Source organism: Panthera uncia, chromosome B1, assembly GCF_023721935.1.
Source record: "Panthera uncia isolate 11264 chromosome B1, Puncia_PCG_1.0, whole genome shotgun sequence".
NCBI classification, from domain to species: Eukaryota; Metazoa; Chordata; class Mammalia; order Carnivora; family Felidae; genus Panthera; species Panthera uncia.
In genome coordinates, this window is record NC_064811.1 from 172,716,719 (window position 1) to 172,727,124 (window position 10,406).

The window sequence follows — 10,406 nt, forward strand, 5'->3', positions numbered from 1 at the left end:
CCCATAAAGGGTGGAGTGGGGATTGAAGGGAAAATCTTTTGTGAACCTTCTGTAGAATTTTATCCTTTATGATCCTTCTGTAGAATTTTGGCAGCTATTAATGTAGATTATGAGCTAAGTTGGAACTAAGCAGTTAATAGCTATCAGGAGGTCCATGAACCATATTATGAAATGGTATGAAAAAATCCATGTCTACATATATTTCTGTGTGTAGACTCCATAACTTTCCTTCAATACCTAGTATGAGTTCTACTTGAAAGGTTAAGAATTAACTGTATGTGTTGGGTGGGAGGGGAGGGAGGGTTGGAGAGAGAAAGAAGGGAGGAAAAGAAATCTGTTATAGTATGACAATATATGAGGTCTTAATCCATTTATAGAGTGATACTATGGAACATTAGCCAATGATTGACTGTTTAGGCAATCCACTGTAGGGATAGTCCTGTAGTAGTTGGTTTACAACTTTAGGTTTTTCCCACAGGCAGAGATTCTGATTTAGAGAATTCATTCTGTTCACAGAAGTGTATAGACAAAATGCTTTTTAAAAACATAGTATTTGGCAAGAATTTTACCAAATGTTAATAAAAAATTGTTGTTCAGAGGTGACTGGGTGGCTCAGTCAGTTGAGCATCTGGTGTCAGCTCAGGTAATGACTCACAGTCCGTGAGTTTAAGCTCCACATCGGGCTCACTGCCGTCAGCATAGAGCCTGCTTCAGATCCTCTGTCTCCTTCTCTCTCTGTCCCTACCCCATCAAAATTAAATAAACATTTTTTTTAATTGTTTGGAAGTTATTAAACTTTTCAGGAACACACACTTTTAGTTACCCCATTACAGTTTTATAAATTACAGAGAAAAGGTTTATTAGAAGCTAACAAAATAAATATTTAAAACATTATGTAAAAGCTAAAGCTGTTAATTTTTTATTTTGGGTGACCTGACAAATTGTGATTGGAACCTGTTGTGAGTGTGACCAAGACAGTGTGTTCAATTCCATGTAAGAAATTTTAAAGTTTTACTGCCATTGCCTCTTACTTATTAATTGACCTTTTGTTTAATAATTTCGGGTTGATTTTAGGCCACCAACAAAATGGAAATGAAAGATATTGCTAAACACAAGACACTATGGAAAATGAACTCAACCAGTGAGCCTTTATTACTTGCTGGTGTAGAAGTCAATCCTTTGAAGAAATTCACTATTCCCAAGATCAGGAGGGCAGCTGGGAAAGGTAATATTTACTATTTCCAAGGAAGGCGGGGTTATTTTATAACTATTACTGCATTTTTCTGATTCTTAGTTTGTGTTCATCTTCTGTTTTGACTATATAAAATTAGATGAAGTCATGCCTTTAATTCCTTAAACACACATGTACCTTTGGTTCACACACAATGAAACAGACATGACTCCTATCCCTTTCACTAAGTACACTTAAAATTGCTGGACATTATACACAAAACAAATAGTAGAAGACTTTGGAAAGTGTAGAGAAGATGGACCACTTAAAAACCCTGGGACTCAAGGAATGTCACTGCAGTAAGTTCTCCGAATTTTATGTTTGTGTTTCCTCCATGTCTCAGATCATATGCCAACAGTCCAGGAATACCAGCTGGAATAGACACAGAAAGCCCCAAGAAAAGTGTCTTCTCCCTTGAAAAGGACTAGGAAGGGCACATCCTAGAAAAATAGAAACTTATTTGACAGTATATCCCTTACTCCTACAAAAAACTAGGGGGGAAAATATAGTCGGTACACCTTTGTTAGCAAAAGCTAAGTGGAGGGCTTAGACTTCTATCCACTCCTCTCCCCTTCATGGCAGTAACAGGTTCCCCTCCCTGGCATCCCCTCCCCTGCAGTGTCAGTGGTTTTCCATCCCTGCCTGTGGTGATGAGCCACCCCTTCTCACTTGGAATAGAGTCCATGAAGACCAAGTATGGAGCCTGGACTGCTATCACACCTGTCAGTTACAAAACACCTGTCCCTTTCCCACATTGTCATTGGAGGCTGAGTCAGGAGCAGTGACTTCTACCCCTTTCTCATGGTAACAAAGCACCCCCCCACACACACACACACAGTGTTGTTGGAGACTCTTTAGGGAGCCAGGATTTCAGTCCAATCTGGTGGTAAAGAAATCAGTCCCTCCCTTTTCTTACTGACAGTTTCCCCTGTTAGCTCAATTTCAGTAGAGGCTTGGTAAAACCCAAGACTAAATATGATCCAGAATATCTTAACAATATCCAAAATGACCAAAATAAAATTTTTTGAAATCACTCATTTTATACCAACCAGGAAAAATATCAACTTGAATGAGACAAAGTAATCCATAGATGCCAATACTCTGATGAAACAGATGTTGGAATTAATCTGACAAGGCTCTTAAGGCAGCCATTATAATGGTGTTTCAGTAAGCAACTATGAACACTCTTGAAACAAATGAAAAAATAGAAAATCTCAACAAAAAAATGCAAAATGTAATAAAGAACCAAGTAGAAATTTTGGAACTGAAAAATACAATAATCAAAATAAAAACTCAAAGGATGGATCCAGAGAAGAGTTGAGAAGAAGACATTGGAAATAGTGAATTTGAAGATAATAACAATAGAAATTACTCAGCCTGAATGACACAGGAGAACGTACACATGCACACACAGAAAAAAATACCAGAGCTTCAGGAATGTGTGGAACAATAATATAAGATTTAACATCTTTGTCCTCAGTGTCCCCAAAGAAGAAGAGAAAGAGTGTAGAAAAGTACTTGAAGGAATATTGGCTAAAAAATTTCCCAAATTTGGCAAAGGGCATAAACCTGCATAGTCAAAAGGCTGAAGGTTCCATAAACCCAAAAAGTCCATGCTATAGCACAGCATAATCAAACTTCTGAAGACTAAGGACAGAAAAATCTTGAAAGCAACTAGAGCAACCACATATCTATAAGGGAAAAAAACATTTTTGAGTAAACTCTATGCCCAACAGGGGGCTTGAGCTCATGACTCCCCCAAGAGTAAGAGTCATGTGCTTCAACCAACTGAGCCAGCCAGGTGCCCCTATAGGGGAAAATTTTTTTGAATGACAGAAGATTTTTCATTAGAAACCATGGAGCCTAGAGGAGGTGGCATAACATTTAAGTATAGAAGGAGAAGAACTGTCAACCCATAGTTCTATCCCTGGCAAAAATATCCTTCAGGAATAGAAATGAAGTAGACATTTTCAGATGAAGTAAATTAAAATTTTTTCATCAACACATGGCTGAAAGAATGGCTGAACAAAGTTCTCTAAACAAAGCAACAGAAGAAGGAAGCTGGGAACATTAGGAATTAAGGAAAGATTCAAAATACAGGGAAATATAATGAGCCATCCTCTTGAGTTTTATAATTATGTTTGACAGTTGGAAAAAAAGTTGTAACATTCTCTGATGTGATTCTCAGTGTATATAGAGGAAATAATTATAAAGTGAGAAGTTACCTTTGGAAGGAACTGGGCGAATGGGAATATAGGTGCTTTCTGTATTATATATTACAACTACATGTGAATCTACAGTTACATCAGAATTAAAAGATTTTTATAAAAATAGATCAAAATGGATTTTTTTAAATGTTTGAGTAACCCATAGGAAGTCAGGAAAATGAAATCAAGAATTGAACAGTGGAGGAAAAAACAGATAAATGGCAGGCTTAAGCCCTAACATACCAATTATATTAAGTGTAAATGATATATACCAATTAAAAAAACGGTTGACACAATATATTTTTATTATTTTTTTTTAATATGAAATTTATTGTCACATTGGTTTCCATACAACACCCAGTGCTCATCCCAACAGGTGCCCTCCTCAATACCCATCACCCACCCTACCCTCCCTTCTACCCCCCATCAACCCTCAGATTGTTCTCAGTTTTCAAGAGTCTCCTATGGTTTGGCTCCCTCCCTCTCTAACTTTTTTAGAGTCAATGGGGGAGTTCTCCTCCCCCATGGTCTTCTGTTAAATTTCTCAGGATACACATAAGAGTGAAAACATACAGTATCTGTCTTTCTCTATGTGACTTATTTCACTTAGCATAACATTCTCCAGTTCCATCCACGTTGCCACAAAAGGCCATATTTCATTCTTTCTCATTGCCACGTAGTATTCCTTTGTGTATATAAACCACAATTTGTTTATCCATTCATCAGTTGATAGACATTTAGGCTCTTTCCATAATTTGGCTCTTGTTAAAAGTGCTGCTGTAAACATTGGGGTACAGGTGCCCCTATGCATTAGCACTCCTGTATCCCTTGGGTAAATTCCTAGCAGTGCTATTGCTGGGTCATAGGGTAGATCTATTTTTAATTTTTTGAGCAAGCTCCACACTGTTTTCCAGAATGGCTGCACCAGTTTGCATTCCCACCAACAGTGCAAGAGGGTCCTGTTTCTCCACATCCTCTCCAGCATCTATAGTCTCCTGATTTGTTCATTTTGGCCACTCTGACTGGTGTGAGGTGGTATCTGAGTATGGTTTTGATTTGTATTTCCCTGATGAGGAGCAACGTTGAGCATCTTTTCATGTGCCTGTTGGCCATCTGGATGTCTTCTCTAGAGAAGTGTCTATTCGTGTTTTCTGCCCATTTCTTCACTGGATTATTTGTTTTTCGGGTGTGGAGTTTGGTGAGTTCTTTATAGATTTTGGATACTAGCCCTTTGTCCGATATGTCATTTGCAAATATCTTTTCCCATTCCATCGGTTGCCTTTTAGTTTTGTTGATTGTTTCTTTTGTAGTGCAGAAGCTTATTATCTTCATGAGGTCCCAATAGTACATTTTTGCTTTTAATTCCCTTGCCTTTGGAGATGTGTCAACTACGAAATTGCTGCGGCTGAGGTCAGGGAGGTTTTTTTCCTGCTTTTTCTTCTAGGGTTTTTATGGTTTCCTGTCTCACATTCAGGTCCTTTATCCATTTTGAGTTTATTTTTGTGAATGGTGTAAGAAAGTGGTCTAGTTTCATTCTTCTGCATGTTGCTGTCCAGTTCTCCCAGCACCATTTGTTAAAGAGACTGTCTTTTTTCCATTGGATAGTCTTTCCTGCTTTGTCAAAGATTAGGTTGGCCATACTTTTGTGGGTCCAATTCTGGAGTCTCTATTCTATTCCATTGGTCTTTGTGTCTGTTTTTGTGCTAATACCATGCTGTCTTGATGATTACAGCTTTTTAGTAGAGGCTAATGTCTGGGATTGTGATGCCTCCTGCTTTGGTCTTCTTCTTCAAAATTACTTTGGCTATTCAGGGCCTTTTGTGGTTCCATATAAATTTTAGGATTGCTTGTTCTAGCTTCAAGAAGAATGCTGGTGCAATTTTGATTGGGATTCCATTGAATGTGTAGATAGCTTTGGGTAGTATTGACATTTTAACAATATTTATTCTTCCAATCCATGAGCGTGGAATGTTTTTCCATTTCTTTATATCTTCTTCAATTTCCTTCCTTAGCTTTCTATAGGTTCCAGCATACAGATCTTTTACATCTTTGGTTAGGTTTATTCCTAGGTATTTTATGATTCTTGGTGCAATTGTGAATGGGATCAGTTTCTTTTTTTGTCTTTCTGTTGCTTCATTATTAGTGTATAAGAATGCAACTGATTTCTGTACATTGATTTTGTATCCTGCGACTTTGCTGAATTCATACATCAGTTCTAGTAGACTTTTGGTGGAGTCTGTTGGGTTTTCCATGTATAATATCATATCATCTGCAAAAAGTGAAAGCTTAACTTCATCTTTGCCAATTTTGATGCCTTTGATTTCCTTTTGTTATCTGATTGCTGATGCTAGCTCTTCCAACACTATGTTAAACAACAGCGGTGAGGGTGGATATCCCTGTCGTGTTCCTGATCTCAGGGGGAAAGCTCTCAGTTTTTCCCCATTGAGAATGATATTAGCTGTGGGCTTCTCATAAATGGCTTTTATGATGTTCAAGTATGTTCCTTCTATCCTGACTTTCTCGAGGGTTTTTATTAAGAAAGGATGCTGAATTTTGTCAAATGCTTTTTCTGCATCAATTGACAAGATCATATGGTTCTTTTCTTTTCTTTTATTAATGTGATGTATCACATTGATTGATTTGCGAATATTGAACCAGCCTTGCAGCCCAGGAATGAATCCCATTTGATCATGGTGAATAATTCTTTTTATATGCTGTTGAATTTGATTTTCTAGTATCTTATTGAGAATTTTTGCATCCATATTCATCAGGGATATTGGCCTGTAGTTCTCTTTTTTTGCTGGGTCTCTGTCTGGTTTAGGAATCAAAGTAATGCTGGCTTCAGAGAATGAGTCTGAAAGTTTTCCTTCCCTTTCTATTTTCTGGAACAGCTTGAGAAGGATAGGTATTATCTCTGCTTTAAATGTCTGGTAGAATTCCCCAGGGAAGCCATCTGATCCTGGACTCTTATTTGTTGGGAGATTTTTGATAACTGATTCAATTTCTTCACTGGTTATGGGTCTGTTCAAGTTTTCTATTTCTTCCTGTTTGAGTTTTGGAAGTGTGTGGGTGCTTAGGAATTTGTCTGTTTCTTCCAGGTTGTCCAGTTTGTTGGCATATAATTTTTTATAGTATTCCCTGATAATTGCTTGTATTTCTGAGGGATTGGTCATAATAATTCCATTTTCATTCATGATTTTATCTATTTGGGTCATCTCCCTTTTCTTTTTGAGAAGCCTGGCTAGAGGTTTATCAATTTTGTTTATTTTTTCAAAAAAAACAACTCTTGGTTTCGTTGATCTGCTCTACAGTTTTTTTATATTCTATATTGTTTATTTCTGCTCTGATCTTTATTATTTCTCTTCTTCTGCTGGGTTTGGGGTGTCTTTGCTGTTCTGCTTCTATTTCCTTTAGGTGTGCTATTAGATTTTGTACTTGGGATTTTTCTTGTTTCTTGAGATAGGCCTGGATTGTAATGTATTTTCCTCTCAGGACCTCCTTTGCTGCATCCCAAAGCATTTGAATTGTTGTATTTTCATTTTCATTTGTTTCCATGTATTTTTTAATTTCTTCTCTAATTGCCTGGTTGACCCATTCATTCTTTAGTAGGGTGTTCTTTAACCTCCATGCTTTTGGAGGTTTTCCAGACTTTTTTCTTGTGGTTGATTTCAAGCTTCATAGCATGGTCTGAAAAATGTGCATGGTATGATTTCAATTCTTGTATACTTAGGAAGGGCTGTTTTTGTGACCCAGTATGTGAGCTATCTAGGAGAATGTTCCATGTGCACTCGAGAAGAAAGAAACAAGGGCCCTGAATGATACAATATATTTTTTTCTTTTTTTTTTGATACAATATATTTTTTAAGATGACTGAAGTATATAATGTTGATAAATCCACTGCAGATATACTGATACACATTTTTTAAAGTAACATAGGCAGAAAGGCCATGGAAACAGCCAAAATAAAGCAAGACTAGCTTTATTCATATCAGATAAAGCAGAATTCTGAGGAAAGAAAATTACCAGGAACAAAGAGGGATGTTGCATAATGATGAGAGAAAGGGTCAATCTACCCATAAGACATAGCAAACCTTAATGTGTATACATCAAACAACAGAGCTTCAGTATGCATGAATCAAAATTATTAGAAATTAAAGAAGAAATGGAAAAATTCAGATTTACAGCTGGAGACTTTAGTATACCTCTGTCAACAATTGGTAGAACTGAACTATTAAGGCAGAAAATCAGCAAAGATACAGAAGAACTTGACACCATCAAACAACAGAATCTAATTGACATTTATTTTTTTTTTTTTTTAATTTTTTTTTTCAACGTTTTTTATTTATTTTTGGGACAGAGAGAGACAGAGCATGAACGGGGGAGGGGCAGAGAGAGAGGGAGACACAGAATCGGAAACAGGCTCCAGGCTCCGAGCCATCAGCCCAGAGCCTGACGCGGGGCTCGAACTCACGGACCGCGAGATCGTGACCTGGCTGAAGTCGGAGGCTTAACCGACTGCGCCACCCAGGCGCCCCTCTAATTGACATTTATACATGACTTCACCCAACAACAGCAGAGTAGATATTCTTTTCAAACGCTCATTTGACACTTATCAAGATAGACAATATGTTGGGCCCTGAAACACATCTCCCCATATTTAAAGAATTGAAGTCATACAGAATATGTTCTTGGACCATATGCAAAGTAGAAATTCATAGAAAGTAATAGGTCTCAAGACACATGGAAAATAACACATTTCTAAATATTCATGAGATTTCAAGAGAAATAAAATGCATTGAATCAAAATGAAAATGCAACATAGCAGAATTTTAGGGACACAGCTAAAGCATTGCTAACAAATTTATAGCACTGAATACTTAACATTAGAAAATAGAAAGGATTTCATATGATCTAGTAATTCCACAACTGGGTATTTATCCAAATAATACAAAAACACTAATTCAAAAACCTGTGTGTTTATTGAAGTATAACTCACAATAGCTAAATTATGGAAGCAGCCCAAATGTCCATTGATAGATGAATGGATAAAGAAGATGTGGAATACTCTCTCTCTCTCTCTCTCTCTCTCTCTCTCTCTCTCTCTCTCACACACACACACACACACACACACACACACAGTGGAATACTATTCAGCCATAAAAAAGAATGAAATCGACATTTGCAACAACATGGATGGATCTAGAGAGTATAATGCTAAGCAATATAAGTCAGTCAGAGAAAGACAAATACCATGTGATTTCACTCATATGTGGAATTGAAGAAAATTAATGAACAAAATTAAAAAGAGACAAGCCAGTGGGGCACCTGGGTGGCTCAGTCGGGTAAGTGTCCGACTTTGGCTCAGGTCATGAATCTCCGTTTAGGAGTTTGAGCCTCCTGTCTGGCTCTGTGCAGACAGCTCAGAGCCTGGAGCCTGCTTCAGATTCTCTGTTTCATCTCTGCTCCTTCCCTGCTCATACTCTGTCTCTCTCAAAAATAAACACTGAAAAAATTATTAAAAAGAGAGAGAGAGAGACAAGCCAAAACTAGACTCTTAACTATAGAGAACTGACGGTTACCAGAGGGAAAGTGGGTAGAGAGATGGGTGAAATAGGTGAAGGGAAGTTAAGAGTACATTTATCTTGATGAGCACTGAGTAATGTATAGAATTGTTGAATCACTATATTGTACACCTGAAACTATATGTTAACACCGTATGTTAACTGTTCTGGAATTAAATTTTTTAAAAATAGGAATAATTTCATAACAGTAACTTCAGCTTCCACCTTAAGAAAATAAGAACGGAATAACAAGCCCAAAACAAGCAAAGAAGGAAAATCAATGAAAAATAAGTTGGTTGATTGAAAAAATAAAAAACTTGACAAATCTTTAGCAAGACTGACAGAAGGGACAAATGTTACAAATTACCACTATCAGGAATGAAATGGGATATCACTTCTGACCCACAGCATTAAAGGTTAATAAGGGAATGCTATGAACAGATCTACTTACATAAACATAGATGAAATAGACCCATTTGTCCGAAACTACAAAGTAACAAAACATTGTTGGAAAAGAAATCTCCAGACCCAGATGGTTTCACTGGAGAATTCTAAACATTTAATTAATTAATTATTAATTTAATTATTTTATTTTTGAGAGAGAGTGAACACAAGCTGGGGAGGAGCAGAGAGAGAGGGGGACAGAGGATATGAAGTGAGCTCTGCACCGGCAGCGGCGGCACAACGCAGGGCTCAAACTCATGAACCATGAGATCATGACCTGAGCCGAAGTAGGACACTCAACCGACTGAGCCACGCAGATGCCCCAGAATGCTATACATTTAAAAAAGAGTTAATACAAATTCCACAGAACCTCTTCCAGAAAATAGAAAATAATTTTATGATATTACAAGCAGACAAATGCAATACAAAAAAAGAACAACACATGCCAATATCCATCATGAATATTGGTGCAGAAATCTTATACAAAATATAAGCGAATTCAACAGCACTGTATATAAAATGAATTAGACCAGAGTACCAAAGAAAATTTATTTGAGGGATGCAAGCCTGGTTTTGTATTTGAAAGCGAATCTATATTTGCAGGATAGAGAACAATTGCATAATCATATTAATTAATGCAAAGAAAGCATTTGACAAGTTTCAACACTCATGACAAAGACCCAGCAGACTAAGAACAGGGCAATTTCCTCAACTTGATAAGGAGTATATTAAAAATGACTGTAGCTAACATCACACTTAATGATGAACAACTGAAGTTTTCTCTGTAAGAGAAGAAGGCAAGAACATTCTCATTTACCATTCTTATCAACATAGTGCTGGAAATTGTAGCCAGTGCAAAAAGTGAATGAAATTGATTTAAAAACAGAGATTGGAAAAGAAGAAATAAAACTTTCTGTTTGAAGATAACGTAGGGAAACCCAAGGAATTAAAAAAAAAAAAAAA

General features: G+C 36.9%; 1 protein-coding gene across 4 annotated transcripts in view; it reads left to right on the plus strand.

Annotated features, from left to right (window-relative positions):
• The window catches only part of TEX15 (testis expressed 15, meiosis and synapsis associated), an 85,839-nt gene that overhangs the window by 19,904 nt on the left and 55,529 nt on the right, over nucleotides 1-10,406 (plus strand). For all 4 annotated transcript variants that reach the window (XM_049631644.1, XM_049631643.1, XM_049631641.1 and 1 more), the window contains exon 2: nucleotides 1,075-1,225. In XM_049631644.1, the coding sequence (XP_049487601.1) occupies nucleotides 1,087-1,225 (139 nt within the window). In that variant the 5' untranslated portion in view covers nucleotides 1,075-1,086. The remainder of the gene's footprint in view (nucleotides 1-1,074; nucleotides 1,226-10,406) is intronic.